Source organism: Vespa velutina, chromosome 25 (assembly GCF_912470025.1).
Source record: "Vespa velutina chromosome 25, iVesVel2.1, whole genome shotgun sequence".
In the NCBI taxonomy this organism is placed as follows: domain Eukaryota; kingdom Metazoa; phylum Arthropoda; class Insecta; order Hymenoptera; family Vespidae; genus Vespa; species Vespa velutina.
Genome location: NC_062212.1, coordinates 419409 through 445357, shown reverse-complemented (window position 1 = coordinate 445357; position 25949 = coordinate 419409). Strand labels below are relative to the sequence as shown.

Genomic DNA, 25949 nt, shown 5'->3' with positions numbered 1-25949 from the left:
TGTACTCTTTGAAATGCAAGAAAAGAAAAATTCCAGAATTGTCAAAGTCAATTGAAAGTTTGTTTTTTTATCGACATGCAAACTATCATCGAGTTTAATATCTACTTATTATTCATCGAATTATTTAAAATTATTTAAAATTATTTTGCCAATTGATTAATTTTTCTTTTCCCTTACGTAATTTTTATTCCATTTTAAATGTTAATTTGAAATCGATTGTATTCGATATATCTCGAATAATGATATGCGCAGATCCTTATGCGCATCGCATTGACGCTGCTGCAGACAAGTATTCTAGATTTTGACATCATTCGGACCGATATATTCTGCAGATAAAAAAAGAAAAAAGAAGTATATTTGCTATTATCTAAATTTTATTTCAATTAAAAAAGTAATATAACGAATCGAATATATATAATAAATATTATTTCTTGTTCAATATTAATTTATAAATTAACAATAATTTAATACAATAAACTTTTATTACATATAATATTGTTATTTTATGATTATTCTATCAGAATATTATAATAAACAATGAGTTCATTACATCTTGGAAAGGGTAAGCTGTGCGATGTTGTAATTTTTATTGTTTTCGATTCAACAATTAATGTTAAATGGGTTTATCGTATTACATAAAAAAAAAAAAGAAAAAAAAAAAGAAGAAGAAGAAATAATATATATTATTTTTTATAGGTTCTACTAAACCGGCAGAAATCGAAGGACAGGCAAGATTATATAGTATGAAATTTTGTCCATATGCTCATAGAATTCGTCTGATATTATCCATTAAAAAAATTCCTCATGATATCGTCAATATTAATTTGAAAAACAAACCGGAATGGTATTTAGAGGTATGTAATGTCTTATCATTCTTACATTTATATTAATAATATTTAATCGAATTATTAATATAAAATTAAAAAATAGATTCATCCAGAAGGAAAAGTACCAGCATTTGTTGATGCAGATGGTAAAGTAATCGTTGATTCAACGGAAATTGCAAATTATATAGATAAAAAATATCCTTTACCGGAATTATATCATGAAGAAACAAAAAATCGTGATTTAGAATTACTCGAACATTATTCCAAGGTAATTTTGATAATTAAATCTTTCTATCAAGTATATAAATTAATTTAAAACAATGATTGTATTTATAGATCGTCGATATTTTTTCAAATTGTATACACGGTAAAGATTCAAGAATGTTGAATGAAATAGTAGATGAATTAAGTAATCTTTTGGAAGAATTTGAGGACGAATTAAAAATGCGCGACACAGATTTTTATGGAGGTTCGTATAAATATAATAATTGTATTATATTTTCATTTATTACATTTAATTGTTTACAATAATTTTTTTAAGGTAATGAACCTAAGATGTTGGATATTCTCATGTGGCCATGGATTGAAAGAGCAAAGTCATTATCATTAATTTATAAACAACCTTTGAATGTTGATAAACAAAAGTTTCCAAAAATTGTAAGTATAACTATATACATACATATCTCAATTAATATATATATATATATATTTTTTTGTTTTGATTTAACAGATGAAATGGATTACTGAAATGAGAGCGCAACAATTTGTACAAGAAAATGCATGCTCTTATGAAAAGTTTGGGCGGCTTATCAACGAAATGAAATCTTCTGATATTGATTTCGATGCTATATAAAGAATGTCATCGAAATTTTAGAAAATGCTTTTACAAATACTATAGACAGACAAAAGAGAAGAACTAAGAGAGAGAAAAAGAGAGAGAGAGAGAGAGAGAGAGAGAAAGAGAGAAAAATATTAATCATTATTATTCCTAAATAAACTGCTGTATTATTATCTTTTTATTTAAATAATCTATTCTAAGTCGACTTTAAATAAATAAAAAAAAAAAAAAGAATAAGTTGTTTAAAGTAAAGAACTGAAAATCAATTCAGTAATTAATCGTGATACAATGACAATATATAGAACATCATGCTTCACAAATTCAATGGTGTTTTTTTTTGTTTGTTTGTTTGTTCATTTCTCAAATAATATTTAGCATAGTACTATAATGGTATAAGAGATACAGACTGTAAACAATAATGAGATTATCAACACGTGATCTTCTTGTTGCTCCAAAAAATAATAGGCCTTTAATCTCAAGTCCTTTCGTTTTTTTTTTTTTTTTTTTTTTTAATAGCGAGATAAGACCTCCTAATTATTCGAGAGCAGAATTAATTAATTAATTAATTAATTAATTGTATCTTCTCCGAGTCCCTTCAATATTTATATATATATATATATATGTATAAAATATATATTTACATATACAAAGATAGAAACGTCGTGACAATATTCACTAATGTATTATTCCAATATAAATTAATCTACGTAGAATGAATTTCTTCTATATTCAAATGAGCAATAAATCTCAATCTCATTTGTAAAGCAGGTCTCAATCTACGAATAATACATTCGACCTCATTTTTCATCATATCTCCAACGAACATATATTTTATGTGATATCTATAATATTCAATGTTAAGGTTAACATTGTAAAATAATAATTTATTTTGAAAGATTATTCTCGTTTTAACAATTAAAAAAAAAGGATACAATAAGTCACAAACTGGATCCATATATTTTAAATGTGTTTGCGTACGATCCACTTGTTCTAGCATTTCGTATAAACTAACTGCCAGATCAACTATACAACGTGGTCTCTCAGCATTAAATCTCGCTAAAGTAGGTCCAATTAAATGGCAAGCGTATATTAATTGTTCTTCGCTATTTACCACAGGTTGAAGTTTTTCTTTAATGAATCTAATAAATATATATATACATATATACATATATATATATATATATCAAGAATTATTAATAGAATAGAAATCTTTTTAATATCATTTTTTCATTTTTTCATTAATCAATTTTTAATTAATTATTTATTAACTTACTGCGGCATCGTTGTAATTTGACCAGCTCCAGCGTGATGCCAAATTGAATGTGCCAATGCAAGCATATAACTGTATTTATTTTCAAGTAAACTATTATGCGTGATATTGAAATTAAACATCTGAAATGGTGTTAAATTATTATACTGCCAATTTGCTAAACCTGGACTACTTATAATTTCTACAAGTCTATCATGTAATGTAGACCAATAGCATTCTGGTAAAGCAGCTAAAAGCAATCCAACACAATTTATCCATAAATGTATTTCATTGGATGGTACTACGGTGTACCTATTATAATATAAAAAAAAAAGTAATTAATAAATAATATTAAACGTGTATAATAATTTAATGAATTAATATAAAGATTATATTATACCCTTTAGCGACAACATCGAGTAATGAATTTGCAACTAAATTTGGCGCTACAGGAACAGCCATTAATTCTACGCATGTAACATATAATGCGTGTGCTGCTGGATTAGGAAATTCATTAAATCTCCAATCGGTGGCTGGGAAATGGGCTGTACCTGACATTGCTTTAAAATAGATATTTTTTTCAAAAATTAAATTTTAATATCTATAAATCTATACTTTTTAAATCTCTAACAAAATATATTTATTACTTACTTTCTACAATCCTTTGTACAAGTCTAATATAATAATCCAATTCTGGTACCCAAGTAATAGCATCATCGGCAGATCGTGCCATATACATTTGATAAGCTTCAGATAATGCCCATCCTGGTGCTCTAATTTCTCTTAATGATCCAAGAACAGCAGAAACTAAACGTCTTTTTAAAGGCGGTCGATCTCTTAATTTACGTTCATAATAATGTAATGTATTATACAAATATGTCACAGGTCGATCTATAAAATAATAATAATAATAATAATTTTACACTTATTAAAAAATTTATATATAGATTTGTTATAATAATATATACCAACCATGAAATTTATATAAACAACCTAAATGTTCTAATAATATTTCCAAACTTTTGGTTACAGGTGGTATCTCCAAATACCTATGTACAACTATATCAAACACAGGTAAAAATCTTAAACAAACATTTCCAAAGTATACAGGTAAACTTTGATATTGACTAGGTCCACCGCTAGCTTGTTCCATTATACCTTCTGGAGCAAACTTTTCTGGAAATTTTCTATGAAAAGCTAAATGTTTTTCATGCCAATTTGATTGTTTCCAATGTTCAGGTGAATTTTCTTTAACAAATTCTTGAACCCTATTTCTAAATTCAGCTGCTTTAAGTAATAATAATTGAATAATAAAAAAGCATACTTGTGCTTCGCTACCTTCTTGAGTTCGTAAAGCCTAAACGATAATAAAGATATTAATCCTTAATATATCATTTATTTTCTAATATCGATACTTACCAAACAAAGAACTAATCTATCGATTGTCACTATATTATATTTCCATATCATGTCATTGATTGTATCGACACATTTATTAACATGCTGTCCACCAACACTATTCGCAAACTCAAATACTAAATAATCACAAAACTTTCGAAGATGAGCTGATAATGCTCTTGCTCCTATTCTTTCTAATATCCTGTAAACAATGAAAAAAAAAATATTTATAATAACAATCAATAAAATAATAAATATATAGATGTTATATAAATATGTACTTATATGCGATTGGACTAATGCGATCAGTCTCAAGTATCATCTTCCACAAAAGGCATAAAAATAAAGGAGGTGTGCCAGGTACAGAAAAATGAGCGATTATATCATTTTCATTGCTCATAGATGCCCAATTTCTATATTCCTCTTCTACGGCTTTCTGAAAATAATTTTTTTTTTCTCACAACATCATTAAACTTCCCCTAACGAAAATTACCTTTATTTGTTGTTTATTTTCTTTGGCGACGCTATTTTGTTGAAAAAATTCACTCAATACAGGTGGAAAACATTGTAAAGTATGATTAGCCCATGAATGAGGTGTATTTTGCATGATAGTATTCAATAATTCTTTACACCAAGTACCGCTAAGACTTTCTGCTCCAGTACCTAATTTATAATACATATAGTTGCAATAATAAACAATTTGTTATTTATATTTATAATACAATTTTAATTAAATTACCTGTTACATGCATGGATCGTGCTAAAGTTAGAACCAAAGCTCTATTAAGTTCTTCGGATTCCGCGGATACAAGTGTTTTAGGCTCCGATAAAAATCTAGACAATTGCGGTTGTACTTCTGCCGAACCTAAGCCGGTAATTAAACGAAGAGCCGTACTTTCAACGCTAAAAAAGTATATATATATATATATATATATATATATATATATAAATTAAAAAAATATATACAAAGTATTTAGAAGATCATTAATTTATAAATAATACCAAAGATGAAGCTGCGTTTGATTAGTTTGTGGAACAGCAGCAAGACTATGAAGATGAGATAAAAGTTGAACTCTATAATGTGGTTGTATATGGTGCATTCTATAACTGAACATTTCCAATAATGTATATAATGTTCCCCATGCATGAGACTTAAATACTGTTGGTAATAATTGACCTAAAAAAAAAAAAATATATATATATAAATAATCATAAATCATAAGATATTCATAATGTTTATATTATTATTATATTTTTAAGATATACGTACTTATAAAACCTTTTATACCAAGACTTTCAATTTCTGTATAAACTAATAATCTACTATAAGTCTCAACCAGTGCTGGTGCCAAGGCCATATTACTTTTTGATTGTGCTAATTTGATGACATGAGTGACAATACTATGAATCAAACTCATCTTAGAATGTACAGTCAATGAATCTAATATTGACATTGAAAGTGGTGTAGTTGGACCACTTGCCAAAGCGGCATTATTTTGTAATGTTTGTAAAGGCTGTTGCTGTTGACCCTATTTAATTAAAAATAAAATGTTATAAAATATATAATAGAAATATATAAAAATTTAATTTACCTTTGGATTGCCTAATATAGTATCAACTAGCGCTGCCATTGGTCTACTAAAATATTCTTGATTTGTTGAATATGCGTTGCATAATAATGCAATGCGATAATCTAAACCCATACAAAGAGATGTGTTTGGCATAACTAAATGCTGTAAAAATCTAAAATATATAAAAATTAAAATATTAATATTTTTATATGTAAAATGTTATAATTATTTAAACTACTTCTTAATTATTTTCTTACTCATGATGAATTTTTAATGTATGCGGAATAGGCCTGTGAATATTTGAATGTTCAATTTGAGCCTTTTTAAGTAAATGCATCCATATACATATAATAGCCATTTGATGAGTACAAAGTGCCTGGGTACAATCTGGTAGGGGTAAAGGTTCTTTCTCTGGATACAGTAGATCGTATAATTTCAATACAGGTAAAAAATTTGAAAGCTGAAAATATTTAGAATATTTATTATCTATTAATAAATTTTTTAATATGTTTTTACTTACCGGATTTCGTTGAATACTTCCAGAAATAAATTGTAATAAAACCCACATTAAATGATCTCTTCCTTTTCTTAATTCTCTACCAGCCAACTAAATAAACATTTATATAATATTATAATTTTTATACACACACATATATATATATATAAAATGTAAAAAATATATATCTATCATTAAGGAATTAATTATACTTTATCATGTATCGCCATTACGAGACTTGGAAAAGATGCAAATTGGAATAGTACAAAATAAATCAATTGAGACGAAAGGTGTAACCACACCCAGTGATTAGCGACAGTCCCATCTGTTCCTTCAGCTGGTAAAGGATCATTTTCAGATCTTTCCATAGCCAAAATAACAAGTTCTACTAATTGCTCTTCTAGTACTATACATCTTTGCTTATGCTATAAATAATAAATGAAATTAATATTTGTTATGCATTTTTTTTTTGTTCTTTTTTTTTTTTTATGCACACATACTTGTTTCTGGAGACCAAGCATAGAGCATACCATATCTCTACTATAAGGTTGCTCTAAAACGTATCTTAATAACTCGGTTTGAGGTTTTAGTAAATCTTGATCATATGGAAGATTTCCTTTCAATGAAAACTTTAATGTAGTAGGATCTAATAACCATGGATTTATTAAATGATCGGCATAACCTGTATGTTCTACGACCGGTAACATTTTTGAATGTCCCACAATGGAAACCATTTGTGCCGTAGTTCGAAAACTTTCCACAAAATTTGATAATAATTTCGCTAATTTCTGTAAAAAAAAAAAAAATACTTATCAAATATTTATATATTATTTAAACTTATCAATCCTTTTTACTTACCCAATGTGGCCAATTTTTATGATCTGGATAAGCCTTTTGAATTTCATTAACAATGAAATATCCTGGTAACAAACAGGCATTTCTATCAAAAATATATTCGATAACATTTTCTAATGCTTTTAATTGTGGCTGAATAGATGCATTTAATCTTGCAGGTATTGTTTGAGCTTTCTCTATACAACCCTATAATAATATATTAAATATATTTATTTATAGAAATAATTATATTAATATAATATTAATATTAGATATAATAATATTTACTTTCATTATTTCTCTGACCCCTTTGTAATCTACTCCTCCAATAATATGTCGAATAAGAAGGAAACATTCTACCCAAAAATCTTCTAATTGATATTGTAATTTATCACAGTTTAGAATACATTCGCATACTAATCTGTAATATTATTTTATTTTGATATATATGTTTTAAATAGAATAAATAAATAAACAAATAAATATTTTAATTTTCATATCACCTCGCCGGTAGAACATTTGTCGAAACCAAATTCTCAAGTAACGATAATAATAATTGCAAACGTCTGTGATTTGTCATAGCGGCTGCCGTTGTGAGAAACTGACGTATTGCATTTTCTTGTTGTTCGACCGTCAGATCAGTCATTGCAGTTGTTAATTCTGATTGCCATGTCGATATTTTTTCTTTTTCATTATTAGGATTATGTACAAGTACGCAACTGAATGCTTCCTCTATGGCTTCCACTTTCTGTAAATACATCAAGATTATTTTAACAATAGAAATAATTCTCTTCATTCTGTATATATATACATAGAAAATTATTTGAAAATATAAAATACTTACTAAAATGTCGTTTACTATATTTGCTATTTGTGTATCACTGCCCATGTTTATTTGAAATATTTTTTGTTTCTGTATTAAAAAAAGTAATAATAAACTAATACTTCCAATACTTATATCACCAAAAGATATATATATAATAATCTTGCATTATTATAAATTAAAACTTTCTAATTGTATATTCATAATTATAAACAATGATGCAAATACTTCGTATTGTCGTCATATCAACATAACCACATTCACGATACTGTTTTCCATTTGTAAATGTGGAAGATTTTTTTTACACGTGAGGTAAGACTATAATTGTGTGTAATGTAAAATATAGTCGATAGAGGCGCTGTTGTTACTACTGCCATTTGTTGAACACACGTTGTTATTTATATACATTGGATATCAATAAAAATTCGAGGTTATATTATTCAAATTAAATATATCTTTTCGTTGACATTATTGTTTTTTTTTTTTTTTTACACTTAATATTATCAAATACAAAAAGAAAGAAAAAAAAAAAGGAACAATTTCGAAGGCACAAAATCATTAATGAAGGAATAACATTTATATAATTTTCTAACCTTTAATATTTTATTCATTTGCGATAGAACTCTTTTTATTTTCATTTAATTTATTTTCAACAGACAGATAAATCTCGTGCCATAAAAGATTGGATAATTCTTCGGAATCCTTTTCATCTTTGGCAAAATTAAAATGATGTATATAGTCACTTTTGTTAGTTACATCTGATAATATAATAAAGGAGAAATAATTTAATGTGATGTGAAACAAATTATTATTTAATAATAAAAAAGGATACATCCTACTATATTGTCCTTTAGATTACTATAATCCCAATGTATACCAGTCCACTCTTTATACATGCGAAGCTTTTTCCTGAAAAATATGAAGCTTAAGTTAAATCAATTATATTTATTTATTATTATTTAAAAATAGCTATATACCTTCCTGTTTCTAATAATAACTGATCATGGTGATTTGGTTTAGTATTTTTTAAAAGATTTTTCTTGATCTGCAAATTTGTATTTTCTTCCATAAATTTATTGTATTCCGCTTTTAATTCGGCCTGAAAACATTAATTTTATATACGTAAGTATTATGCCTGTATAAAATAATTCACATTAAATAATATAAAAGAAATATAACTCATTAAACTCACAAAATGTTCATTATGATTTGACAATTCTTTGTTTTTCTGTTCTAAAACTTGCTGCTTGGTATGAATATCTTCTTTCAATATTACCAATTCAGACATCAAATTTTCAAGTTTTTCTTCATTTTCTAAAGAAAAAAAAAAGAAAAAAAAATACAATAATTAGAAAAAATTAATCTTTCAAAAATCTTTGAATAAATAACATTTACCCTTTAATTGTTGATCTCGTTCATGTATAACCTGATTTACTTTCTTTCCACGTTTATTTATAATCTCTCCAAGTTGTGCCACAGTAATACTCTGATATTTATCTTGTAGATTTTTTATTTCGTCCATTATTTATTTGATGATTTATTTAATAAAAAAAATTCGTTTTCAAACGTAACTTTCGTTTGAAACGCATGCGACTACAGCGACATGTACGGATAAAATATGAACTACGAATACAAATAGAGAATCCATCATGCGTTTATCGTGCAATTTCATAATGATCCAATGTTGGATTCACGATAAGAGCATAAAGAATAATAAATATGATTAACGCATACGTATTGGTATATAAGTTTAAGAATTTAAAGAAATTATCTTTGAGCGGAATTATATCCATTTATTTGTCTAATATTTTAAGGGATTTAAAAAATTACAGATATAAAATATGCAGACATTCACCCGGTACTATTTGGATTACATGATTTACTATTAAACTTCGTAAGTAATATCAATTCAAGTCTCACTACATGGAAATTGTTGCATATAGAAACCCACGAGCTGACGTTGATTCTAATTTATTCTAAAATTTACGTTCCGTGATGCTATTCCTGTTTCAGGAACTTCAGACTTTTCAATTAACGTCCGTGCTTTCCGAATTTTGAATAATAAAAGCATATTCCTTCGTAGGACTTTTAGTTCGCGATTAATTAGAAATTATTGAAAATATTAATTTATAAATTTTCGCGTTTAAAAAGAGTTTACATGTTCACTCATCATATGGTTTGAATTAAAAAATAATTTTCCTTTAACACAATGTTACTAATTTTTAACAAATCTATTATCACATTTGTAAATAATCATAGCGATTGGTCAACGAAAGAAACATTATGATTGGCTCGTTGTTTGTTTGCGAATGAATATGATTGGTTTATTACTTTTCTCATTGCATACAAACATTTCTAATAAATATATTAATAATTTTCTTTGTAGAATATACGTATAAGAATCGGTATTAAGGTTAACATAAGTACAGAAAGGAAAATTCGGCCACATGAAAAGGGAACCTTCATCGTGATGCATTAATGGCCGCAAATAGATAACTAGAAACAATAGATAATACTTTCACTTTCTTCGACGAGTTTATTTTAGTGTAATTGTAGTGATTAATAGTGATCATGTTGTGCTGAATTAGTGTGACATTTAAATTGTATATATACATATATATATATATATAAAATTGTTATTACGAGATTCTTATAGTATTATTTGACATAAGCATCTTATCTCTTCATTCGATCGTATTTTTTTCTTATAAACAAATATAACAATGACAGTATAAAAAAAAAAAAAAAAAAAAGGAACTATAAGATAATATCATATAATCTATACTTATCGGATAGATAATTATTTTCTCCGCAATATATAGTTTTCTACTTTATATAACGAGGAAAATATATTTTTTAATTATAAAAAAAAAAAAAAAAAAGAAAAAAAAAACCGATTATATTTATATTATTAATATAATTGTAAATATAACGAGATTTTTTAGAAAGCATCAATTGTAATGAAGTTGATTCTGTAATATTTGATAATATTCGACGAATAATTGGTATGAAATAATTTTCTTATTGATCTTTATCTATTTGTCATATATCAATGATTCATACGAATCATATGTGAATTTTATTACAGAGAAGAAAATCTTACAATTAAAAATAAATCTTCTTAAGTTTGTAACATTAACAATTAAAATGCCTAGTTCTTATTTATATGCTATAAACAATGAGGGACGTGTATTTGGCTTATCAACGTCAGGTACTATGTGGCGTGAATTTATGTATTTAGGACTTGAATTTAAACAACTTTCAGCCGTGCCTCATTTTATGTGGGCAATTGGCGGTGATCGTCAAGTTTACGTTCACGTTCACGGCTTAGATATACCTATAAGAATTAAAGAGGAAACCTATGAAAATGAGGTATATTATAAAACAAATATTTTTTTTTTTTTTTTCCCTTCAAATGGATATCTTAATTTTTGTTTTCATTTTTAATACAATTATAGCGCTGGCTACCTTTAGACGGATTTAGTGGACGTTTATTACCAACAGATAGATATAATTTTTCTAATCAAGATGGTACTGTCGATCGCAGTCGAGATAAAGTTAAACTTCCATCTATGGCTTGGCAATGGGAAGGAGATTGGCACATTGAAACAACGCTGGATGGTCAACCATTAGATCACGATGTAAATATATACAAATGCTATACAAGTGAAACAAATTTTACATAACTAATATCGTAAAGGTACTAAAATATTTTTTGTTTTTTTTTTATATATCTTCTTGTTCTTCTTCTTCTTCTTCTTCTTCTTCTTCTATTTAATTTAATATTTTTATATTGGTTCATTCGTTTTTCTTTATTATATTAGAAAAAAAAATGTATATAATGAGATTTTACACATACACATACACACATATATATATATATATATATATTCATCAATTTAATTATTATTTTAATCGTGTAAAGGATCGGCTACCATTAATATTATTTTCTTTTTCTTTATTACGATTATATCTTATAAATTTTTATTTACATGTAGATTTTTTATCAATCGTCCACAACAAGACAAAGAGTTATGATCACAGAGAATCTGATGTTTTGGTAGGGCTGGACATACGCAGTTGATTTTCCAGCAACATATTCAGCGAAAAAACAATGGAAGTCTTGTGTCAGAAGGCGCAAATGGGTCCGATATAGAAGATACAGTGCTATGAATTCATGGTGTGCTATTGCACCACTTCACAAAGATCCAACCAAAGTAATGATTTTTAATATATACTAAACAATCATAAAGTTATAAAGACATTTATGTAGACTCTTTTAAAAATGCTTTAGGAACCATTTATCGACGTAGCTGTCGGTGGAAATCAAATGCCTGGTGGTAATCCTGGTGGTTTAGTAGTCTGGGCGGTAACAGCTCATGGAAGGGTATATTATATTGAAAAAGATATATTTCAATTTTAAAATTATAATCACGCATAGGAATAAATATCTATATATTTATGTTATAGGTGATGTTCCGCGTTGGAACAAGTACAACATGTCCCGAAGGCCAAAGATGGAGTTCTATTAAATTAAATAACGGACATGAGGTCTGTCAAATAAGTGTAGGAGTGACGGGTCTTGTTTGGGCAATTCTTTTAGCCGGAAAAGCTATAATTCGTACCGGTATTACTCGAGAGAATCCAATGGGTGATGATTGGACAGAAGTAGAACCACCGCAAAAAGATTTAAGATTAATACAAGTTAGTGTAGGTACAGATGCTGTTTGGGCAGTTACACACGATGGTAATGTATGGTTTCGGAAAGGTATTAAAGGTGAGATGAGCGGCGTGTGTGAACAATTAGCAGCTGGAACTGGATGGGTTGAAATGGGAAGCAAAATGGCATTGGTGTCTGTTGCTCCAAACGATCAGGTTTGGGCTATCGGTTATGAAGATAGATGTCTTTATTATCGTATGGGTATAACACGATCAGAATTAACAGGGAAAAAATGGAGATTAATTAATGCTCCTCTTCAATTAAGTAGAGCCAGTAGCAATGCTAGTTTATCCTCCAGTAATAGACATAGTATGTGCGGTACACCACAACAACAACGTCATCAAAGTTGGAGCTCTTTAAATCGACCTCATAGTACTAGCGAAGGAACAACATTGGTTAGAGAATGGGAGGAACAATCAAGATCAGCACCAACGCCAACATCTTTGAAGTTATGGCAACGTACTAATGATACTGCGGTTACTAAAAATTCTCAACAAACATCTTGCCAGGATATATATACTACGGAAGAGAAAAAACGTTCGGCAAATTCATTAAATATGAGTGACTATACGGAAACAAATGTAGCAAATATAACTATATCAAATGAATCATTAACTAAATCTGGGGAATCTATAGTTGTCTCTGGTAAGGGTATGAGCAGTACAGTCAAGGTCAATCCAGCTGCTTGGAGTCCTGTACATTCTGTTGGCTCTATGGTCGGTATAGAGGCACATCCAGAAACAGACGGGAGTATATTTGATCCTGATTTAACTGGTGATTCTGGTGTATACGGAGAGGACGAAAGTGCGGCAATAGTTTATTGGGCTGAATGCGATGCCTCGTGGTACAAAGTAGAAGCCGGTGCATGTTATATGGATTTATTGAATCCACCAAAATGGATTTCAGATAGCAATGGTGTAACGCACGGAGAAATTGCTGAACCATGGAGGATACACATCTTGGAGGAATTAAAAAATAGATTGAAAGGGATAGATTTAGATTTATCTAAGTATGAGAAAGCTATAGAAAAATCATCTTGGGTTAAAAATGGTGATGCAAGATGTAAAGTTAAAGGTAGTAGCATGTACGAGGATTGTATTATTGAATTAGAATGGATAAGTAACGATAGCGGATCATTGGATTCTGGAACTTTAACAATTTTAAATTCCGATGGTGCTACAATTCTAATGCAATTCCCAATATCTGAAATAACTTGTGTTGTTTGCTGCAGCGAACCAGGCAATCCGCGTATAGCTATTCATACACCAAAATTAATACGCTCTAAAGTTCTTACATTACAATTTGCAAGTGATACGGATATGGAAGATTGGCTGGCACATTTAACTTCTGTATCTTGTCAGACAAATAATATCTATGGAAAACCAAGTCCTAATTCAATTTGGATCACCAATGCATTAGGAGATGTTTACGTATATGATCCTGCGATAATAGAGGAAAATCAATTTTCCGAAGACGTTTATGTACAGGAATTAGATGCCGCTGGTAAAGATTTACCGTTCGAAAGTATATTACAAAATAGTTTTGGATATGGGAGTTCATTAAAAATAACAGTATGCATTCACGACGATGCCGACAGACTTTCATTTAATTTAGTATGTTATACGACAACATCTTTGAAACAAAAAGGTATTACGGATTGTCACGACGTGGCATTGCATTTTAATCCACGACTTAAAGAAAATTTAATAATAAGAAACACGTATCAGAATGGACAATGGGGCGACGAAGAAAGAAACGGTGGGAGTCCATTAAAACCAGGCTCTGATTTTATATTAAATATTGTTTGCGAAGAACGAGGATATAGAATTTTTATTAATGACACGGAATATACATTTTACAGTCATAGAATATCACCACAAAATATTACACATTTGCGAATAAAAGGATTAATGACGTTGTGCAGTATTCTATATAAATCTAGGTCAATTATAATCGAACCAATAACAATGTTTTGGAGACAAATGGGTGGACATTTGAAAAAAGTTGAAACATGTTCTGTTGGTGTTACATGGGGTATAGGATACGATAATACTGCCTGGGTATATACTAATGGTTGGGGAGGAACATTTTTGAAAGGATTAGGAACTTGTAATACCGGAATAAATACTATGGTAGATATACATAATTATTTTGTCTATGAAAATCAACGTTGGAATCCAGTAACAGGATATACTTCTCATGGTCTTCCTACGGATCGTTACATGTGGAGCGATGTAACTGGTCGTCATAAACGAACACGGGAACATACGAAATTATTATCAATGCATTGGCAATGGGTAAAATATATATTACATAATTATTAATTTATATATATATATATATATATATATATATATATATATATATTTTTTTTTTATCTTTAAAAATGAATAATAATATAATTATTTTAATAAAAGATATCCGACTGGATTACTGACTTTCATACTCCCGGAGGTGTTGACAGAGATGGATGGCAATATGCCACAGATTTTCCATCGCAATATCATGGAAAAAAACAATTTACTGATTACGTAAGAAGAAGAAGATGGTATAGAAAATGTCAACTTAGTACGAGTGGTCCTTGGCAAGAGTTAGGAAATACGAAATTAGTTGATGTCTCATTATACGTATGAATTATCATTTACATTTTTAATATAAAGATTAATTCTGTCTAATAATATTTTAATTATTTTTATTAATATACATTTATAGACGGCTAGTAAACCCGGTGAAGATTCTCTTATACATGTATGGGCAGTAGCATCCAATGGAGAAGCTTTATTTAGACGTGGTGTTTCTGAATCTTGTCCAATGGTAAGAATATTTAAATGTAATAATATTAATAAATTTTTTAAGAAATATAATATATTTTCTTATAACATAGGGTGTATCATGGGAACATATACCAAGCGATCAACCATTAATAGGTATTTCTTGTGGACCAAATGGACAAGTTTGGGCAGTTGGAAAAAATGGTTCTTCTTATTGGAGACTCGGTGTTACCCTAACTAAACCAACAGGTATAATATAATACATGAATTTATATTTAGAATAATTATTAATACAATACATTTATATAAATATATATATTAGGTCTGCAATGGCAAAATGTTGAACCACCATCAGGAGCTCAATTGAAACAAATCTCGGTTGGGAAAGATGTTGTATGGGCTTTAGACACAACAGGTAGATTATCTATTCGTCGTGATATACAAGCAAATATTTTCCCAGAGGGTAGTCATTGGCAAACATTGCCAGCAATGCCAAATGATCCTATTCATATAGGTAAATATAAATTATATACTTTTATATATATTTATTATTCAATAATAAACAATGTGACAATATTTACATATAAAAAATGTATGTTTATTATTATTAGATATCTCAGTTATAAATTCAAAGCAAGGGTTTAGACATATTTCCGTTGCCAAAGATGAAGGACAAGTGTGGGCGGTTTCTGGTGCTGGTATAATATGTCGAAGAATTGGTGTAACTAATGAAAATCCAGCGGGAACAGGTTGGGCAACTGGTATAGGAGTAAGTCTTGACAAATTTTTTTAATCTCCCAAAGATTTTATATATATATATATTTTTAAATATAATATCAATAAAATATTGACAGGCAAATTGGCAGCATGTAAGCACTGGAGGTATAATAAATAGAAGAAATTAATTGCTTATAAAAAAAATTTTTCAAATATGTTTTCATTATGTATATATATATATACACACACACAAGGTAAATGACAAATAGTATGAAAATTTCATACATTAACTACATTCCATATAATACAGAAAGTATTATTTTTTAATTTTTTAATTTTTTAATTTTTTTTTTTTTTTTGTTTAAATATGTATATGATAATTATTTATAATATATAAAACAATAAATTATTTTAATATATTATTGTTAGTCGTATTTGTAACATAGATTTGCTTTTATGCAAGTAAATATGTATAATGACAAATGGAGAATTATTTATTTAAATATTCTTTCAAATTGTAGAATCGAAATATACTTATTTAATTTATAATCATACTATTTTTACAAACTATAGGTCTTAGAGAATAAAAAAAAAAAGGGGATCAGATTTTGCAACTGGGAAATTCTTAGAACGAAATATAATTTATAACATGAATAATTTAAATATTTTAAAAAATAATATCAACATCACTTAATATATAATAATCATAATTTTGAACGATTTGTATGTATGAAAGCAGTATGTATTTTTGAAAAATTATGCTTGTGATTAATAAATTGTGATTATCTTCTATATAATGTACTGCAATAAACACAATAATGCTATCATATCTTGAACATATATTTTTATATTATCTAACTCTCTATACACATTTATATATATATATATATATATATATATATATATATATATATATATATTATTTTATTACTTTATAATAACAATTTTTAAGATATACATATTGAAAAATTTACAGCATTAAAGTAATAATATGTTTACATATAAAGTTTTTGATAATAATTATTAATAACTTAAAGATTAGTATAAACAAGAATTTAAAAATTTGTATAATACATAATAAAGATTGGTCGTAAATGTAATTAATTATTTTATTTATTAAAAATATTAATTTTTCATGTGGCCTTTGGGAATAAATTTTAAATAAATTTGAAGATCTTGGAAATATTTTCCAAATTTTCTAGAACGATATAATATATTAAAAATTTGCTTATAATACTTAATAATAATGAATAAAAATATTTAACATTTTAACCATAGCTATTATATCCTATATATATATATATGAGTGTTTATAATCGGCCACTTTATTGTCGCAAAAATGCTCGATTTGTAACAGGAACACATAACGATGGTGGAGTTCGTTCAATAAAAGGCGCGAAAATATTATTCAAGCTGATAACGCTAGATGGCGCCAGGAGTATTACGAAAAATACTTTCTCCTTTCTTTCTTTCTATTATCTGTCCTTAGGCAGGTTTGGCAACCGGTGTAAGTGGTAAGTCCTTAAAATTCTTATCGAAAGATATTTTTTTTATATACGTATTTAAATATAATATCAATAAAATATTTTTTATATAAATTAATATTACAATAGAAATATATCACAATAATCATTGTTATCTTATATAAAATACTTTAAATTGAAAATATATTAAAAATTAATATATAAACGAGGTTATTCTATTTGTGGCTTTACGTGGCTGTAAAATTATTTATTATATATCATATATTTAAAATTTTGTTATGGTTCCACTTTGATCCGCATTTTTTTGTTTCATTATATTAAGCTCAATTTTATTCTTTTTTCCCTGAACGCTATGAGAAATTCCATAAAATAGATAAATAGAAAAACCTATAAATATATATATATATAAATAATATTAGAATAGTATATATTTTTTAAATTATAAGTGTTTTAAATTTATATATATATACATATTTTTTTCCTTTTTTATTCAAGCAACTTACCAATTAACATCCACACGATAAATCTAATCCATGTAAACATGTCTAATTGCAACATCAAATAAAGATTTATAAAAATGCTACAGCATGGTATCAATGGAACAAATGGAACCTGAGTAAAAAAAAGAAAAAAGGATTCGTTATTGATATAATACATTAATAATTTATAATTATATACTGTGTTATATACTTTGAAAGAGAGTTCGACTTGTTGAACTGGTTGTCTACCAATAGATGCTACATTTAATATTAATATAAATGCGAGTATTATTATTATTACAAATACTATTACATTGCCATCTGTTATATCAAATTCAACATAATTTGATATAATAATAAGTATAAATAAAACGACGGCTAAAACAAAAGATTTCAATTAAAATCATGTTCAATTAAAATAATGTTGTTAAAATATTTATAAGAAATTTCTTTTAGAATACTTACTAAAACTAGCTATACTACATTTTGAAACTATGCTGGAAATATGTGATGGATCCTTATGATTATTTAAATTAAATGTTTGCTTGAATATATTCATTGCTGTAAATTCATAACCATTCATTGTCACTTCAGGCATAATATCATCTTCTTTTTGATATCTATGATTCAAAATTACAAAGCATTTTATTTAACATTATAAAGTTATTCCTTTGCTTTATTCTTTTTTTGATCACAAAACAAGTCATAACCAACCTTAATATTAATACTGATATTGCTACTACCGTATATGCCAATAATGTTCCAATAGACATCATATCGATTAATTGATGGAGATTAAAAAAAAGAGCCATAATTCCTGGTATAATAAAAAAGTATATTGAAATAATTATATATATATATATATATATATATATATATATATATATATATATATATATATATATATGCATCTTATAATCATATTTTATATATTTTTACTAACCAGCAAGTAGTCCAGAAAGTATTGTACCCAAAATTGGTGTCATGGTTTTAGAATGTACTTTAGAAAGCCACATAAATATAATCCCATCACTTGCCATAGCATACAATACACGTGGCAAAGGAAACATAGCACCTAATAAACTCGTACACAAAGCAAAAATAGCTCCAATATTGACAATCCATTGGATGATTGGCCATCCAATTTGTTGAAAAACATAAGGGAATGGAGCATCAGCATTCTAATTTCACATGATTATAAATGTTACGATTAGCGAATAAAAAATTGCAAAATATATTGCAGGTAAATCACCTAACTTACACATAAGTTTGTTTGCAGTCAGTGTAAAACATTATACCTGATCGTAATATGGCCACATCATGGTCAATACAGTAGAAATACTAAAATATGCTGCCAAAATAATAATAAGAGACAAAACAATGGCTAAGGGTATATTACGTTGTGGTTTCTTTGCCTCTTCACCGGTTGTAGCAACAGCATCAAAACCCACAAAGCCATAGAAACATTTTGCTGCACCTGTCATTACACCGGTTATTCCAAATGGCATAAAACCACCGGTACCAGCATTCGTTGCATTTTTAGGAATATCATCTATCGAAATGAACCAATTTTTTGGATCGGCTAAAAATTCAAACAATTAAAATCAGATGAGAAGATTTAAATCTAATTTCATAAAAAGCTTTATTTACCTTTAATAGAACCTGCTACTATAACGATAAGAATTGTAAGAATATTGATGACAGTGAATACATTATTTAAAAAAGAAGATTCTTTAACTCCCATGCTAAGTAAAAGAGCAAGTAACATAACCATGCCAAATGCAAAAAAATCAGGATACTCTGATAAGAAAGAAATGTTTATAGGCATGACAGATTGCAAAGTTTTTCCCATAACATTTCCTATTAGTGCATCAATATAATTACTAAGACCTCGAGCAACGCTTGCTGTACCTAAATTAGAAAAAAAAAAAAAAATAAATAATTACCTTGTCAAAGGAATAATTACAATAGAAAATTATAATTAAGATCAAAACAATGGACATACCGATAACATACTCCAATATTAAATTCCATCCTATGACAAATGCTATAAATTCGCCAACTGTTACATAACTATAAACATAAGCTGATCCTGCTTTTGGTACTCTTGATGCAAATTCCGCATAACACATTCCTATAGAATTTGATATTGTATATAAATCAACTATTAAAGTCATAGTAATTTTATATAAAAAGGAAAACATTCCAAAAGTTATTCCAAAGTCCAAAAGATAAAGAAAATTTGTACGAAATGGACAATTAAATTAATAGAATTGTATATATCAAAATATTACCAGCAAAACCAGAAGCAATAGCAGCAATAAGAAATGAAACACAAACGGCTGGTCCGGCCGTTTCTTTTGCAACACTCCCGGCAAGAACATAAACGCCTAAACCAAGAGTAGCACCAACTCCAAGGGCAGTTAAATCAAATATATTTAGAACTCTTGCCAACTCGCCCTTGCCCTCTTGATCATCATCAATACGTTTACGTGACAATGTTCTCCACAGGCGATTCGCTGCCATAACGATTAATCCTTTCTTCTTTTTTTATAACTGTATAAACTTTGTAAACTTATTTATATAATAATTCATACATTTGAGATCATCATCCTTGAATATTAATAATATAATGATCAATTGATATGTCTATATAATAAATAAAAAAAAAAAGATTATTTTATTATTAAAAGAAGAAACTAATTGTAGAAATCGTAATTAAGGATTTCTCTTGCATTACATAAACTGATCCGTCAAGGTCAATGATCTATCGGACTGTAACTATATTTACAACGTTGATTTCATCATGATTTTACGTTGTTTTATTTTATTTGATTTATTTATTTATTCTTTTTTCTTTTTATTTTTATTGGTCCAATCGATTAAACTATATCACATTGACGTAATTAATGAATACAATTGTTGATATCATTTTTCTTTTCTTTTCTTTTCTTTTTCTTTTTCTTTTTTTTTTTTTTTCTTTTCTCTCTAAAGAAACAATAAACAAATTATTAAACGATTAATATAAATCGTCAGGAGTCCATTTAAATTGGATCACCAAGTATATATACGTAACATTCACGTAGAGAGTTAGTCATCTATTTAACATCCAAGAAATTTTCTGCGTGAAATAGTCCAAGGTAAAACAGTTCTTCATTTTTTCTCTCTTCTTTTTTCTTTTCTTTTCTTTTTTTTTTTTTTTTTTTTTTTTTTTATCCTTGTACAAATACACGAAATTATTTCAAAGGAATTCGAAATCGACTCTTGTAAATATATTTGCGCAATTGATCGTTATATTAAGTTTACACGATCACGTTTAGAAACATATTTCACCTCTCAAATGTTCACATTCAAATAAAAATGATATTTAAACGTTATATAATAGTTAAGGTTAATTTAACCAAAACAATTTTCTTTTTTTTTTTTTTCCACGACACACAACGCGTTATTTTTTTTTAGTTTATAATACTTAAGTAACTGATATTTTTAAATGACCACTTGTTTTCCTTAGCTAACTATTCATAAATAGATAAGTATGGAAAACAAAAACAAAAACAAAAGCAAAAAAAAAAGAAAAGAAAGAAAAAAGAAGTATACTTGAAGAAATAATATTAGTTACGTAAATTTATTAATTCGATTAAGTGGCATATGGCATGGAAACATTTTAAATCATAAATAAGGCTAATAAATTAATAATGACAAATGAATATACTTCATTAATAATTAATTGAACGTATATAAACAAAATTTTAATCTTTATTTGTAATTGATGTGTGTGTGCGCGTGTGTGCATGTATGTAAAATATTTGTAGAAGATAAGAATTATTATAATAAAAATTACGTTTCTCGTTATGTACACTGTACCTTTAAACAGAATTTCAGCAAATAACGTTTGGAAAAGGTATGACCTCGAGAAAAGAGAATGTATGTATGTACATTCAATGAATTCATCGAATGAACACATAATTTTGTGATTATTATTGTCTGATAAATAATAATGAAAATAAATTATAATAATAATTGAATTTCTTTGTGCATTGCTTTTTTTTCTTTTATATATATTTTTTTTTTTCTTCTTTTCTTTTTTTATTTTTTTTTTTTTTTTTCGTAACAATAAAGTAATCAGTACGTGCGATTTAAATAATCCATAAGAGATTATAATTGTAAAATGTGTCAATTGAAATAAGATGTATCAATGATAAAGAGAGATAATTCTTATCTTTGGTAAAAGAAAAAGCTGCCGATGTTGATATGAATATTTAATATATTCGGTGTTTCGAATATTTCGATATATATTTATCGGAAATTTTTGTTTCTAACGATAAAGAAATATATGTATATATTTCTTTACATTCAATAACAGCTATGTAATAAGAGAGAGAGAGAAAGAGAGATCGAGAAACAACTTTCTCTTTCTGTTATATATTTAATATCCTCGAATAATATATTTCTATTGTGTTTTATATTTTCCATATATACATATATATATATATATATATATATATATATATATATATTTATATCTAATAATAATAACATTTGAAAAATTTGTTTATTTTCGTTTATATGACGAAAATAAAAATGTCAATTTCATATTTTAATTTATTAAAATTATCAATTATTCGTTGACATTATCGTCATATCGATCATACCGTATCTACATGTCATGATAATTATGATTTATACCTTTCTACTTTTTTTTTAGAAAGATAATACTTCTTTTTTTTTTTTATATACTTATATGAATAGATAAATTTTCCAAAGACTGAATATATAAATATTAATATAGATGTATTCAGGTAAAAGCATATGCATAATAATGTGTGCAAATTTATTTATTTAGAAAAAAAAAAAAATTAAAAAAAAGAAAATAGAAGAATAAATAAATAAATAATTTTAAAACTTTGATATACAATATTATGATTTAAGTATATTAAAGTTTAATATAAACAATGAATCAATGGAATAATATATATATTTAATAATACAAAATAAAAATATAATTTAATAGATAATCTGAATTCACTTACCTAATTTTGAAGATGCCCTTTAGATAGAGAAACAATGTGATCAAACAATATTTCATATGTAGATAAATTTAATCAATATATAGGATCGCGCGCACGTAGTCAACATATAATAAAATCGCGAGACTAGGTCAATCACGCTCGAACCGGTCACACCAGAGGACGACTGTGAACTAATAAGTACAGTAATATTACGACTCTCTCTCTCTTTCTCTTTCTCTCTCTCTATATATATATATCTTTATCTCTCTCTCTCTCTCCTTCTCTCTCTCCCACCTGTCTAGATACTAATAAAATTGAATTGACTACTCCCACTGTGATTGAGAAGAAGGACATTTGTATTCAAACGAGAACTATGAAAATCTGCGAATACATAAGATATTTCAAGACATCTGGATTATTCATTGTTACATCAAAATATTTTCTCATTATGTATTTATCGTGTAAATTTATTATACGTTAGAAAAAAAAAAAAAAAACAAAGTAGAAACATTATTTATTTATTTATTAAATACTTACAAAAACGATGGAATGTGATATTATTAATCTGTGATCAAATAAAATCTATATACACGAATATAAATTGTTAATTAATAACAAAACTTATTAGACGCGACGTTATTTATAATATCAATTTATTTATCTGTAAATTTTTGATATGTCGTTTGATTTGTCGCACAGCCTGGACATGTATGCAATGACTCATGTATAAAAATTTCACAATCTATACAGAAAACTCTTGAACATTTTTCACAAACGTAGATCTAAAATGATAGATATATATATATATATATATATATATATATATATATATATATTATGTAATAATAAAATTTTCAATATTTTTGTCAATACCTTTTTATCCTTTTGTGATAATGCTTTTTGGCATCCATAGCACATTGTAAATTCATTCTCATAATCTAATTCTTTAAAAGGGGCAACTGGAAATAAATAATGATATGATCTTGCCAAATGTGGAGCAGAAACAAGAGTGAGACCGCATGCCCTACACTCGACTGGAAGTTCGCAATGTTTACTTAGACATTGGGGACAAAGGAAACCAGTACTTGTTAATTTTACAGATCCATCCGAGTTTTCTGCGTGACTATAATGGATTATATTAAAGTGTAATTTTTAAATCATTTATAATTATATGTAAATATAATTGTACATACCACATGCATACTGCTATTGAAGTATCTGTACTGGAAGAATGCAATGCGTGATGTGGAAAACCCATTTTTACAAGTGCAGCATCTAATCTAGTAGCAGCAGGTGGTGGATCAATATGTGCATTTAATTGTTCTTTAAAGTGTTTATCATCTAAAGCAACGCCATGCTCTCCACCTGTTATAGTCGCAACTTTTTTACAAATATATAATTCTGCGGCTAAACCTATTACACTACATCTTATACCATCCGATTTCATGGCCTAAAATCAAATTAATTATTATTGCATTGAAATATATTATTTTAGATTAATAAATAAATTCATTTACTTGTATAGTTTCGGTAATATCTCCAGGATCACATGTAGTAAGTGAACCAGTTATTATTATTATTTCTTTACTGGCATGTGATGGTAACAATTTAAGCGATTTTATAGCTAATTCTAAAGAATTTTGTAAAGATGGTTCACCGGCTAATGACGTTTGTTGTAAAGCTTTTATTTCCTAAAAAGATTATAGAAAATATAAAGACCATTATTATACTTTGATATCTTATGATACCAACCTTAATATGTTTCTTTGAATTCCCAGCTAAATCACTGATTTTCTCAGCCCTTTTATTTTTAGTAATAATTAAACCAATTTGACTTATAGGATTTTGATAAAAGAATTCATCCACAAAGTCCTCTAAAAGCTTACAATTATTTTATAAATTCATTACTATAAATTAAATCATTACTATAAATAAACTTATTTAATGTTTATATATAAAGTACTTTTAAAGAGCATAGCAAACGCGTTGGTTTTAAATCTTGATTTGACATTGCTTCAGAAGTATCGAGAATAATGTATAAATGTCTCATCATTCCTAATCTGGCGCCAGCTTTTCTTTCCAATTGCCTTTTTCTTTTAGCATTGTGTATAATATCGGCAACGGATGCTTCAACAAGACCATCATCATCCTCTTTAATTGCCTCCCTATATCAAAAAAAATATATATATATATTACATTCATAAAATTCTATCATATAAATATTTTTATATTTGGTTAACTTTGTCTTTATAAATTTCATAATAACATATATACCAAGTTTTTTCATAACCAGTTTCCCATCTGTATTCTTTTTCTTCTTCTTCATCAGCCATATTTCTTAATTAAAAAATATACTCTGTATGGAGTAATATTTATAAAAATTCACAAGAATTAAACACTATTTGAAATTAATAAAGAGCAAAAAAAGAACCCGGAATATCACCGACGTCATCGAAAACCATTTATGTACTAAGACTATATTTGCCAGTTAGATTAGAAAAAGGACGAAAACATTATAGTAGAGATGATATCATTCTCTTTATCTGACAAAGGACTTTAATCGTTATGCGCATGCGCGATAATTTTCTCAAAAGAAAGCGGGGATGTTATCTCACGTGTTAAAACATGCCATTTAGAGGTTATAGCAGTCAGAAATTTATTAATTCAATACACTCTTCGAAATTTATGATAATTTATCTATTTTATTATTACAATATATTGGTTCTTTTTTTC

General features: G+C 27.1%; 6 protein-coding genes across 23 annotated transcripts; 2 read left to right on the top strand and 4 right to left on the bottom strand.

Annotated features, from left to right (window-relative positions):
• The first annotated feature begins 258 nt into the window (after positions 1 to 258).
• LOC124957431 (pyrimidodiazepine synthase-like) lies at positions 259 to 1773 on the top strand. Of its 3 annotated transcripts, none has more exons than XM_047514498.1 (7): positions 283 to 351; positions 522 to 562; positions 697 to 854; positions 931 to 1095; positions 1164 to 1296; positions 1369 to 1484; positions 1558 to 1773. In XM_047514498.1, exons 2-7 carry the CDS (start codon positions 538 to 540, stop codon positions 1678 to 1680), a joined length of 720 nt encoding a protein of 239 aa, XP_047370454.1. In that variant the 5' UTR covers positions 283 to 351; positions 522 to 537; the 3' UTR covers positions 1681 to 1773. The 3 variants fall into 3 exon arrangements, with proteins under 3 accessions (XP_047370456.1, XP_047370454.1, XP_047370455.1); XM_047514499.1 differs by lacking the exon at positions 283 to 351 and adding an exon at positions 373 to 391; XM_047514500.1 differs by lacking the exon at positions 522 to 562 and having other exon boundaries at positions 259 to 351.
• LOC124957425 (mediator of RNA polymerase II transcription subunit 23) lies at positions 1549 to 8331 on the bottom strand. 5 transcript variants are annotated; one of them, XM_047514474.1, is made up of 21 exons: positions 8058 to 8331; positions 7717 to 7961; positions 7502 to 7634; positions 7238 to 7420; positions 6880 to 7167; positions 6592 to 6804; positions 6404 to 6490; positions 6141 to 6343; positions 5905 to 6055; positions 5583 to 5841; positions 5315 to 5489; positions 5052 to 5215; positions 4806 to 4975; positions 4594 to 4748; positions 4334 to 4514; positions 3887 to 4271; positions 3566 to 3805; positions 3315 to 3474; positions 2939 to 3226; positions 2598 to 2849; positions 1549 to 2507 (listed from the first exon to the last, which is right to left on the bottom strand). In XM_047514474.1, the coding sequence occupies exons 1-21, from the start codon at positions 8100 to 8102 to the stop codon at positions 2369 to 2371; spliced, it is 4116 nt and encodes a 1371-aa protein (XP_047370430.1). In that variant the 5' UTR covers positions 8103 to 8331; the 3' UTR covers positions 1549 to 2368. The 5 variants fall into 5 exon arrangements, with proteins under 5 accessions (XP_047370430.1, XP_047370432.1, XP_047370433.1 ...); XM_047514476.1 differs by having other exon boundaries at positions 2598 to 2831; XM_047514477.1 differs by having other exon boundaries at positions 2598 to 2804.
• Positions 8332 to 8629: 298 nt separating this feature from the next.
• Positions 8630 to 9677, bottom strand: LOC124957432. The gene is made up of 5 exons (XM_047514501.1): positions 9432 to 9677; positions 9229 to 9350; positions 9014 to 9135; positions 8869 to 8945; positions 8630 to 8794 (listed from the first exon to the last, which is right to left on the bottom strand). The coding sequence occupies exons 1-5, from the start codon at positions 9556 to 9558 to the stop codon at positions 8640 to 8642; spliced, it is 603 nt and encodes a 200-aa protein (XP_047370457.1). The 5' UTR covers positions 9559 to 9677; the 3' UTR covers positions 8630 to 8639.
• A 762-nt stretch (positions 9678 to 10439) lies between these two features.
• Positions 10440 to 18761, top strand: LOC124957426 (tectonin beta-propeller repeat-containing protein). 6 transcript variants are annotated; one of them, XR_007103537.1, is made up of 14 exons: positions 10440 to 11041; positions 11125 to 11408; positions 11495 to 11677; positions 12101 to 12253; positions 12331 to 12423; positions 12507 to 15053; positions 15174 to 15383; positions 15469 to 15570; positions 15641 to 15776; positions 15850 to 16041; positions 16139 to 16296; positions 16382 to 16498; positions 17602 to 17758; positions 18224 to 18761. XR_007103537.1 is itself a non-coding variant. In XM_047514480.1 (12 exons), exons 2-12 carry the CDS (start codon positions 11184 to 11186, stop codon positions 16430 to 16432), a joined length of 4050 nt encoding a protein of 1349 aa, XP_047370436.1. In that variant the 5' UTR covers positions 10440 to 11041; positions 11125 to 11183; the 3' UTR covers positions 16433 to 17073. The 6 variants fall into 6 exon arrangements, 4 of the variants coding, with proteins under 4 accessions (XP_047370436.1, XP_047370437.1, XP_047370438.1 ...); XR_007103538.1 differs by lacking the exons at positions 17602 to 17758; positions 18224 to 18761 and adding an exon at positions 16818 to 17073; XM_047514480.1 differs by lacking the exons at positions 17602 to 17758; positions 18224 to 18761 and having other exon boundaries at positions 16382 to 17073.
• On the bottom strand, positions 17430 to 23377 carry LOC124957429 (cationic amino acid transporter 3). 6 transcript variants are annotated; one of them, XM_047514490.1, is made up of 10 exons: positions 23238 to 23377; positions 20502 to 20772; positions 20213 to 20341; positions 19858 to 20118; positions 19506 to 19789; positions 19151 to 19388; positions 18922 to 19024; positions 18673 to 18827; positions 18232 to 18585; positions 17430 to 18115 (listed from the first exon to the last, which is right to left on the bottom strand). In XM_047514490.1, exons 2-10 carry the CDS (start codon positions 20731 to 20733, stop codon positions 17994 to 17996), a joined length of 1878 nt encoding a protein of 625 aa, XP_047370446.1. In that variant the 5' UTR covers positions 20734 to 20772; positions 23238 to 23377; the 3' UTR covers positions 17430 to 17993. The 6 variants fall into 6 exon arrangements, with proteins under 6 accessions (XP_047370446.1, XP_047370447.1, XP_047370449.1 ...); XM_047514491.1 differs by having other exon boundaries at positions 20502 to 20856; positions 23238 to 23343; XM_047514493.1 differs by lacking the exon at positions 23238 to 23377 and having other exon boundaries at positions 18232 to 18340; positions 18419 to 18585; positions 20502 to 22520.
• LOC124957430 (general transcription factor IIH subunit 2) lies at positions 23235 to 25886 on the bottom strand. 2 transcript variants are annotated; one of them, XM_047514496.1, is made up of 8 exons: positions 25491 to 25861; positions 25180 to 25381; positions 24969 to 25097; positions 24734 to 24907; positions 24410 to 24666; positions 24090 to 24339; positions 23754 to 23998; positions 23235 to 23597 (listed from the first exon to the last, which is right to left on the bottom strand). In XM_047514496.1, exons 1-7 carry the CDS (start codon positions 25547 to 25549, stop codon positions 23870 to 23872), a joined length of 1200 nt encoding a protein of 399 aa, XP_047370452.1. In that variant the 5' UTR covers positions 25550 to 25861; the 3' UTR covers positions 23235 to 23597; positions 23754 to 23869. The 2 variants fall into 2 exon arrangements, with proteins under 2 accessions (XP_047370452.1, XP_047370453.1); XM_047514497.1 differs by lacking the exon at positions 23235 to 23597 and having other exon boundaries at positions 23848 to 24006; positions 24037 to 24339; positions 25491 to 25886.
• Between the last annotated feature and the right edge of the window lie 63 nt (positions 25887 to 25949).

Excerpts from the sequence above, each read along its gene's own strand:
- LOC124957426 (XM_047514480.1), top strand. The coding sequence starts at position 11,184 with ATGCCTAGTTCTTATTTATATGCTATAAACAATGAGGGACGTGTATTT. Across the intron at positions 15,384-15,468 it reads TAGTTGATGTCTCATTATAC|ACGGCTAGTAAACCCGGTGA; the intron begins GTATGAATTATC and ends ATACATTTATAG. Across the intron at positions 16,042-16,138 it reads AAATGATCCTATTCATATAG|ATATCTCAGTTATAAATTCA; the intron begins GTAAATATAAAT and ends TATTATTATTAG.
- LOC124957431 (XM_047514498.1), top strand. The coding sequence starts at position 538 with ATGAGTTCATTACATCTTGGAAAGG. Across the intron at positions 855-930 it reads AACCGGAATGGTATTTAGAG|ATTCATCCAGAAGGAAAAGT; the intron begins GTATGTAATGTC and ends ATTAAAAAATAG. Across the intron at positions 1,297-1,368 it reads CGACACAGATTTTTATGGAG|GTAATGAACCTAAGATGTTG; the intron begins GTTCGTATAAAT and ends AATTTTTTTAAG.
- LOC124957425 (XM_047514474.1), bottom strand. The coding sequence starts at position 8,102 with ATGGGCAGTGATACACAAATAGCAAATATAGTAAACGACATTTTA. Across the intron at positions 7,962-8,057 it reads ATATAGTAAACGACATTTTA|AAAGTGGAAGCCATAGAGGA; the intron begins GTAAGTATTTTA and ends ATGTATTTACAG. Across the intron at positions 2,508-2,597 it reads GATCCAGTTTGTGACTTATT|ATATCACATAAAATATATGT; the intron begins GTATCCTTTTTT and ends TGAATATTATAG.
- LOC124957429 (XM_047514490.1), bottom strand. The coding sequence starts at position 20,733 with ATGGCAGCGAATCGCCTGTGGAGAACATTGTCACGTAAACGTATTGAT. Across the intron at positions 20,119-20,212 it reads AATATTGGAGTATGTTATCG|GTACAGCAAGCGTTGCTCGA; the intron begins GTATGTCCATTG and ends TTTCTAATTTAG. Across the intron at positions 19,025-19,150 it reads ACTTTCTGGACTACTTGCTG|GAATTATGGCTCTTTTTTTT; the intron begins GTTAGTAAAAAT and ends TTATTATACCAG.
- LOC124957430 (XM_047514496.1), bottom strand. The coding sequence starts at position 25,549 with ATGGCTGATGAAGAAGAAGAAAAAGAATACAGATGGGAAACTGGTTAT. Across the intron at positions 25,098-25,179 it reads GTTTGCTATGCTCTTTAAAA|CTTTTAGAGGACTTTGTGGA; the intron begins GTACTTTATATA and ends AATAATTGTAAG. Across the intron at positions 23,999-24,089 it reads TATCACAAAAGGATAAAAAG|ATCTACGTTTGTGAAAAATG; the intron begins GTATTGACAAAA and ends CTATCATTTTAG.
- LOC124957432 (XM_047514501.1), bottom strand. The coding sequence starts at position 9,558 with ATGGACGAAATAAAAAATCTACAAGATAAATATCAGAGTATTACTGTG. Across the intron at positions 9,351-9,431 it reads ACGAGATCAACAATTAAAGG|AAAATGAAGAAAAACTTGAA; the intron begins GTAAATGTTATT and ends TTTTTTCTTTAG. Across the intron at positions 8,795-8,868 it reads AAAGGACAATATAGTAGGAT|ATGTAACTAACAAAAGTGAC; the intron begins GTATCCTTTTTT and ends TTATATTATCAG.